The sequence below is a fragment of the Gastrolobium bilobum genome, unplaced genomic scaffold (assembly GCF_033153095.1).
Source record: "Gastrolobium bilobum isolate Gb01-03AN ecotype WA unplaced genomic scaffold, APGP_CSIRO_Gbil_v1 utg814, whole genome shotgun sequence".
Lineage (NCBI taxonomy): Eukaryota > Viridiplantae > Streptophyta > Magnoliopsida > Fabales > Fabaceae > Gastrolobium > Gastrolobium bilobum.
Genome location: NW_026897615.1, coordinates 239,671 through 248,693, shown reverse-complemented (window position 1 = coordinate 248,693; position 9,023 = coordinate 239,671). Strand labels below are relative to the sequence as shown.

General features: G+C 34.1%; 2 protein-coding genes across 2 annotated transcripts; both read right to left on the bottom strand.

Annotated features, from left to right (window-relative positions):
• Positions 1-253: 253 nt before the first annotated feature.
• On the bottom strand, positions 254-2,765 carry LOC133308649 (chorismate mutase 2-like). The gene is made up of 5 exons (XM_061509293.1): positions 2,496-2,765; positions 1,314-1,400; positions 1,092-1,235; positions 805-897; positions 254-546 (listed from the first exon to the last, which is right to left on the bottom strand). The coding sequence occupies exons 1-5, from the start codon at positions 2,763-2,765 to the stop codon at positions 319-321; spliced, it is 822 nt and encodes a 273-aa protein (XP_061365277.1). The 3' UTR covers positions 254-318.
• Positions 2,766-3,798: 1,033 nt separating this feature from the next.
• Positions 3,799-7,584, bottom strand: LOC133308648 (protein POLAR LOCALIZATION DURING ASYMMETRIC DIVISION AND REDISTRIBUTION-like). Its single transcript, XM_061509292.1, has 3 exons — positions 7,122-7,584; positions 5,118-5,575; positions 3,799-4,522 (listed from the first exon to the last, which is right to left on the bottom strand). The coding sequence occupies exons 1-3, from the start codon at positions 7,318-7,320 to the stop codon at positions 4,184-4,186; spliced, it is 996 nt and encodes a 331-aa protein (XP_061365276.1). The 5' UTR covers positions 7,321-7,584; the 3' UTR covers positions 3,799-4,183.
• Between the last annotated feature and the right edge of the window lie 1,439 nt (positions 7,585-9,023).

Here is a 9,023-nt window from a genome sequence, read left to right as displayed (position 1 = left end):
TATTTGATAAAGTCTATTTTATAAAAATAATTTTAAAAATTATAATTGTTTTTAAGTTTTTAGAATCAAATTTAGAGAATATGTCTAAGTTATTCTTGTTTTATGTTTTGACTTTTAACTTTTAAAACACAAAAAAACACATATTTCATTAACTATTTTACAAAATAATTAAAAAGAAAAGAAAGGAGAGAGAACAATCAAACAGGCACTTTTTATCAAGAAATAATAAATTCAAATAATTTGTGCTACCAGAGTTTGATCATTTGAACAATGACACCATATTCCTTTCTTCAATCAATTGCATGGATGGAAATGGGTTCAATCGAGGCGGAGTAATAAGTACTCGACCTGAACAATTTTTGTGAGGGGTATTATCCATTTCTTGTACAAGCAGGAAACTAGTGATGGATCAACCTTGTATTTTCTCTTGACATCACCATTAAGACTCACTTCCTGCCCAAACACCATGGCCTTCTTTTCAACCCTCATCCTCACCATCTCTTCTACGCTCTCAGATGTCAACAATTTCATCAATGCTTTTCTGTCCTGGATTAAACAAAAAAGTATACAATTCCAATTTTTACAATAGCATAACATCAAAAACCAACAAGACTATAGCATTTTGAAAATGAAAGATGGTGCCAACACTCATAAAGATAATTACTAAAAATGTAATCCTTTGCAGGAAAGTAAGGCCAAAGTTCACAAGCCTCACTCCTTGATCTTATTAGATCAAAAAAACTAACTATAAAACTCTTCATTCACTAGCCACTACACTGGTTAAGAATGAAACATTATATATACCTGAGCACGAATTAAAGGCTCATAATCTTGAGGAGAATCCCTGAATTTCGCCTCAGCTACAAACTTTCCATAATGAATCCTTCTAGAGATGGCCTACAGAAATTTTATAGAATAAAGATAAAGTGTCACAAGTCACAACTAACTCTAGTTTAGGCCATTGTTGAAAATTATCTCTCTGAGTTGGACCAAAATACATTAACAAAAATGGGAAGTTAAGACTGCTTTTGACTACAAAGATTGCTCTGAATAACTTCACCCATCAACATACTCATAAATGGAAAATTTACCTGCAATAATGAAAGATCACTAGCTGCAGTTTGTGCATAGTTCCCATCATCACCCGAAGCAACAAACATTGGAAGCAGCTTATGAAAGTACATTTTCCAGATAGGCTTGTTTATGTTAATCAAAGCGGCTACAGGATGCAAAAACTAAAGACAAAGTTTATTTCCACTAAGTTGCATAAACTACGCAGACTAGGAAATCATACAAGAGTTTTGGTGAATTACCTGTGAGAAGTTGTAATGTGGCACAACTGAGCGTGGTAAATTTTCAGGGAAGAAGGGATTTTCTTCAGGGTTAATGTATCTTCCTGCCTGTAACATTCCAGATAATCATTTTATGCGTAATATTGTTTCAAATGCAATAACATAATTCAAAACAAATAAGAAAGCCACTCATGGAGTTTGACATATATCTGATACAATACCCTTCTGGTTGCACATGATGCCATAGACTCCATGAAGAAACTAAGATAACAAAAGAATGAGAAATAGAAAATTATAAACTGCATGTTCAAAAAATTTCCACAAAAGTAACAATATAACCGTATCAAATGTACTGCTTATATTCAACACCTAAGATTAAGAATGAATAATAGATTTTGCAAAGACTTCGAATTCCTCGCCCCTCCCCTCTTTCTTGTAAAGAGAAAGAGCGACCAAAATTTAAATAATAATTAAAAGCAGAGGAAGATACAATGCCAATGCTGGAAATGCACATGACTTCCCTGTTACAGCGTCACTTGATATAAATTAGCACTGCGTCAAGCACCAACTCTTGTAAGAACTTAAAATTCTATGTGTGGGCACGTAAATAATTTTTGGGTTCGCTTTTTGTCATGTCACATGACAAGATCATTTTTCTGTACACACAAATCAAATGTGGATTCCACGCTTAAAAAAAAAAAGTCAAACCAAAATCAGGATACGGCGCCATATCCTCAAGATACGTTGCCGGATCCTTGTTGTAGGAATGAACAGTGTTATTCCTGCAAAATGATTCTTATATTTCCCAAAAAATTTATATTATATTTCTAGCAAAGATGAAAGTTTAGTCACCCCCTTATCTTTCTAACACAAGGCAAATGCAATATGTATTATAGATAGCGGTTTATCTTTTGTCACGTGACATAACATTCACAGCAAAACTAAGTGATTTTAGAAGTTAAGGAAATTATAGAAAGGTGTCTTTTGTAAAATTCAAATAATAAATAAATAAACAAAAAAAACCAAAACACACTTAACTCTGTTAACTCTTAAAATGACATAATTTTGAGATGATATGACCTAACTTTATATCATGTGACATGAAAAATAATAAACCCTATATATATTGATATAAAAAAATAATGAATAAATTTGAGGAGCCCAAAGAGAACAAAGATGTGAAGGTGGGGACTAGTAACTTACCTTAGCTTGAATGGTCTCAGTATTGTGAACAAGGAATTCGAGCAATGAGCCACGAAACTCGGGAAAGGAAGAGTAATTTTGATGGTAGGTGGGAGAATTGAAAGGGAACCTGACTCTATCAATGAGACCAAAAACCATGGTGTCTTCTTGTCTAGCCAAAGACTCTCTCACTGAATCTAACGTGTATTCATTCCCGGACTCTGCTTTCGCTGTTCTGTATCTCTCCGTACAACTAAGCAACGCCAGAAGGGGCACTACAAATCTAAGCATCGTCTTACTCTTTGTTAAGAAAGTAATGCCTGCAATAGTCATAGGATGGATATTATTGCTTTTATTTATGTATGAAATGGCATTTGGCATGGTCAGTTCAACGCCACTCATTTGGACACATCATAATATCATGTCTCTATCTATTTATTTGGCACTTGAAAACGAAAAGATATTCTAGTATTGTGTATACTGTATAGCATAGAAAAAGTCAACTAACTACCTTTAAGTCTTTGTATTTGTATGAGACTGTTGGAATGAGTTTAAACTTAATTAGACTCTGCGGTTTTCAAAAAGGCAAAATGAATGAATGACAACTGTAACTAGAAAGCTCGATGCGGAAGTAGTAAAATAAAATGCGCTCTTTCACGCCGCGCGTGTTGCTCCGCTTCGCCGGCCACAGCAATGCAAGTTCACATGTAGGTCCCACGCACCACATGATATACCGTTGAACTTTAGGTTGGTGAAGCGTTCACGAGAATACGAAGCGTTTACTTAATAACGACATGATAATATACTGAAACTAGTTTTCTTTTTCCTTTTTCTTTTTCTTTTTCTTGGGGGATGGGGTCGGCAGAAATTGTCATTGTGTTGAATGTTTGTATGTGTGAATATTATCCGCTACTTATGTTTTACTGTGCTATGAATGAAATGTTAAAATTCATTTAAATATCAATAATTTTCAAAGTATAGTATAAAATTCTTTTGAAAAGTCAATGTAAACACAGCCGGTATTGTAAATACATCCCTTGTGGTACCATGATCACAAATCATTCTTTTGAATGAATACCTCAAATTCAACTCATTTCTTGCATTTAATGGTAATTCAGATTAAGAGAAATTAAAACGAATACCGTATCGCAAATCCCTCTGTTCAAGGTTAATTAGAGAAAATAAAACATTTCACCCCCAAAAAAAACACATTCGAAAAAATAAAACAGACGTGATAAGATAATATTTCGTTAATCGAAATTGGAAATTCGTCAAAGCTAATTATAGGTACGGTAGAGAAGAAAATTATACTACCGACTAAATTGTTTGAACAAGATAACGGATCATTAAAAGTTAAGCCACTATACATGGGATTTTCTGCAAATAGCTGAAATGAGTCAATACCTAGAACTCTTGTTCGTTGCTAAATCCAGATATATTTAACTGCAGTTGCTTACAGTCACCTCTCCTTAAATCTAGCAATAAGTATAATAATCCCAATAGGCTCCACAAGAAGAGAATCAGATAGACACATCTCGACGACTGCTCTACAATAGACAGCTATTTTGGCTCCCTTCAATTCACCAAAGCTATTGAAAATCATTCTCCAAATCATTTCCTCCAGAGATCTAAACCATAAATTTGACAAAATAATGAAGCAACAGGTAATTAAATTGCACTGCCAGGAAATCAACTTCAGACTTCAAAAGCTATCCCAAAACTTGACTCAACTTCAAAGCAGTTTCAGGATCAATTGGAAAAGTAAACCGAGAAGTTTCTGGAACATGTTGTGAGATAAGTCGTGCGGTGTCTTTACACCAAGTAACCTCTCTCTCTTTTTCAATAAGCTTCTGCGTGGTACATTCCAAAGCAGATTCCAGCTCTGTAATCCGTTCTTGCAGTCTTGTTTCAAGTAGTTCATGCAATCTTCTCTCCAGTTCAACTGGAGGGACTCCAAATGATACATCAGAACTTGCCCCCTGAGGTTCCATCATTATTTCTCCAAAACTTGAACGATGGCTTGTTGAACGAGAGTCCTTTACGGTTACCTGCCAATTCTCGTTTTCAGCCGTTCTGTTATAGAACTAATAGCCAGGAACATAAGTAAAGAGTAAACAAAAAAAATATAATCGGATAATTTTACTAACATACAAAGACGGGATAGCTTAAAATTAATAGCACGAGATGAAAAGGAAAGGCAGCATATAGCCGCAAATTTATAATAAACATTTCATAATCTGTGTCTACCAAGAGTAGCCTCCTTTTCCAGAAGCAGCTCTAGGTACCAAAAGGACGTTATAGTGAAGCTTCATCTAGATATTTTCTTTCAACTGATTGAAGAGACTATTCCTGAATTGATATTTGAAAGGTTCAATTATCCAACAATATCTGCATAAAAGTATTAAAGAGTAGCAACTCCTACTAACACCAGATTGGACAAACCACATAATAGTTTCCTGAACGTATATTGGTTGAAACATCCCTCAAATGCACAATAAGTAGAAGAAATTGACTTAATTGAGATCTAACTGGCGCAAACTTAATCCTTTCTTGGTTGACTTATCCGGGTATAAAGTTGTTCATCATATATCAGAATCAGGAAACAAATATAATCATGAGAAACCAAACTATGAAACAATCTACCTTTACTCTTTCTTGTTGTTCATCAGCAAATGCAGCTTCACCATCCAAATGCAATTGCAACCGTTGTAACTCAATTTCAAATTCTGCCTGGAGCTCATTTATTTCTTCTGCACATTTATCTTGTTCACTTATCTTATATTCTAGAAAACAATTATGAAACATATCGCTTTCTGGAATTGGGTGAGCATATGGTGTTTGTGAATGAACTGAAATATAATTACTAGAGCTAGAAGCTTCTTGAATGTCAGTGATGGAACAGGCAAGAGCATCACTTTGTTTCAATGGCTTAAGAAGCGCATCTTTACTTTTCAGTTCTCCTTTCACATTTTGAAGAAGCATTTCCATTTCTTTCCGCAACTCAGCCATCTTGCCAAGTTCATTTTTACTTGCTGCAATCAGATATAGAAAACCACAACCAACTCCTAGCTTAAAAGAAGTATCATTCCCATGTAACTGTCCTGCAGGACATCAACAACATCATTAGATTAACTACTTTGACGGAAAAAAAGAAGTGATAGTGTGGAGAGGGAAGAAAAAAGGAACAAAGCCAATAAACGGGTAAAACAATTTTGCCTTTCATGCCAAACAAGAAAACAAACATTAGATGCCACATGAATGAATGATATTTCAAAAGAATTTCACTTGTAACAGGTAAATCATATATGGGAAAATATTTTCTCATGTAGTAAGAGAGTTATTTTCTTCTACTAGTGACCTTTCGATTTTCGTGCAATATTTTCTTTTGCTTTATTATTTTTTTAATAGATGTGGGCCCCATATAAGATGTGTCTACAACATGAGAAAATTTTCTCCTACTGCATAAGAAAATCGAAACCCATCATATATATATTATATGGGGCAAGTTATATTTACAAACTTTTTTGTTTACAAACTACACTAAGTACGACCGGTCATACTTTTAATCATGCAGTGTACGACCGGTCGTACTTAGTGTAATTTGCAAAAAAAGTTTGTAAACGGATCTTATCCCATATTATATATATGAGGTAGGATCCTTTGACACTAGTGTCAAATTTCAAATTTGACATCTCATCTGATAGCCGTTAGATCAAAAAAGATCAAAAATGTCACATGCATATAAATCAGAGTCTTTGATCTTTTTTTATCTAACAGCTCTCAGATGAAGTGTCAAACTTTAAATTTGACACCGGTGTCAAAGAATCCTACCTCTCTCTCTATATATATATATAATATAATATATTAGGGAAATTGGGTGTTATGTGACTGGATATAAGCTTTTTTCCGGTCAAAAAAATTATAACTATGTATTACGAGTAGTACATAAATATTAAAGTTTTTTTTTCTCTCTCTTCAGAAATATAACTATGCAATATGAGTAGTACATGGTTATAATAATACATGTATATAGTTATATTTATGAAGAGAGAAAAAAAAAAACAACTTTACTATTATAATCATGTACTACTCATAGTAATAGTTATATTTCTGAAGAGAGAAAGAGAAAAGAGCAACTTTAATATTATAACTATTTACTACATGTAATTTATAGTTATAATTTTTTGACTAAACAAACCCTATTCCGTCACTGTAAATTCGCTTAACCCATATATATATATATAGGTGATGTCTGTATATCACATTATTTCGAAGAGAACAGAACCCAAACTTCAAATGAAATAACTACTACTGATGTTCACATGGAGCCATTGAGAAAATTACACAGGTTTAGGTTTAGCTTATTCAGAAATTGCATTGTGATGAATCACATAGTGCTGAAATACAATGGATGATTAACCAGTTTTCACAATCAAAAGCAAAACCAAACTACACGGTCAAGAACTACTAACAACTAAGAACAAACATATTCAACTTCAGGAAGTTAAACCTTAGGGTACAGACACTAACGAAGCATCATTACTAATCACAAACGAATCAAGCACAAACAACAGTAGTTAGATATTTTTTGAAGTTAAGAATATCAAGTTAATTAAAGCAAATTAAATTGAGAGAAGAGCTTCTCACTCGATTCCTCGCTACCATTTAGTTCAATCATCGGCAACGTCGGCGCGTCCTCCTCCTCGTTCAGCCGCCGTCGCGCAATTCTATGCTCCTTGTTCGGCCTCAGCAACGTCAGCAACCAAGCAACAAGCCGCCGTGGCGAACAGCACTTGGTAGACGGAGAACCACGTCTTGGTGGCGGTGTTTCTCGGACGCCATCCATGAAATCAGCGCCGCCTTGGTCTTCGTCGGAGAGAAGAATATCGGCAACGCTTAGGCGGCGGCGGCGATTGGGAGAGTGGGAGTTGGCGAAGGAGCATAGATTAAGATTTGGGGATCAAAAGATGAGGTGCTTCATAATTCATATAGATGGATCGTCACAAAAGGTACGGAGAGTGAGCATTAAATTCGTTGATGATAACGATCGATTCAACTTCTAAGCTCACAGACAGAAAACCTATTTTGGATTTTGGAGGGAAAACTCGGGGTTCTTCTTCTTCTTTACTATAATTATTTACTAAACAACAATGTTAATAAAGGACAGAAAACTCAGGAAGTAAACTGGGGAAGTAATTTTTACGGTTACTGTTAAAAATATTCACTACCAACTCACTACTTTTACAATTATCATTGGATCAAAGAGAAGGAATGCTAAAAAGTTTTTGAAAAAAGAAAAAATGTTAATCCAATGGTGATTATGGAGGTGGTGGGTTGGTAGTGAATTTTTCTAATAGTAAGAATATCCTCACTCATTTTTATGAAAGAAATATGGGTTTAAATTATTTTCTTTTGTAAGAGACAATTATCTTAGGTAAGTGGGACATAGAAAATTGTGCTATTTCTTTTTTCTTTCTTTCTTTTTTTTTAAAAATGATGGGACCCACGTGATTTGTTTCTATGACATGATGTAAGTTGTCTTCTATTAAAGGAGATTAATAAATCCCAAGAAATATATGGTTTGTTATTCCCTCAACAAATCTATTTTAAGAACAATGATTATTTTGACACGCCTTGCCAAACTATTTATCAGAATACCATGTCAATCGTAAAAATTCTCGGAATGCCATGCAGCATAATTCGCTGCATTGTGCAACAAAATATGTTTGCAAATAATTCGCTACATAGTGTAGCGAATTATGCCATGTCAGGCTGCACAGTCAGCAAAAATGACACATGTCAAGCAGGCATCAATACAAGCATAATTCGCTACACAGTGTAGCGAATTACTGCATGCTTGACACGTGTTATTTTTGCTGAGTGAGTAGCTTAACATGGCATAATTCGCTACACTATGTAGCGAATTATTTGCAAACATATTTCGCTGCACAGTGCAGCGAATTATGTCGCGTGGCATTCCAGGAATTTTTACTGTTGGCATGACAGTCTGGTAGATAATTTGCTAAAGTGTGGCAAAATGGTCACTATTCCTCTATTTTGATCTATTTGAATTGTATTGCGTTAAATCTTTTTATGGAAAAAATGTTTGTCATTTTAAATGACATAAAGCTATGTCATTTTAAAAGAGAGATAGACACAAAATTATTATTTTTATTTAAAATTTAAATTAAAAAAAACTACCTACTTTCTCTCTCTCATGATTTTCATTTTTTGTGTCTCTCTCTTAAAATGACATAATTTATGTCATTTAAAATGAAAAACATCAAACCTGACATTTTGACCACTATAGCCTTTTTTTAATAATTAATTACCTAATTGACCCTATTTATAAATTATTTCAAAAATTTAACCTTAAAACATAACACCAATATCCCGTTGACCATTTTTTGAATCTGGGAAAATGTTTGAATTATTTACCCGGGTAGAGAGGGAGTTACCCGGATAAATTTCATTCTTTATAGTGTGGGATAATGGTGACCCTGTTGCTCATGCTAAATATTATTTGGGAAATCTTTGAGATTAGGGATA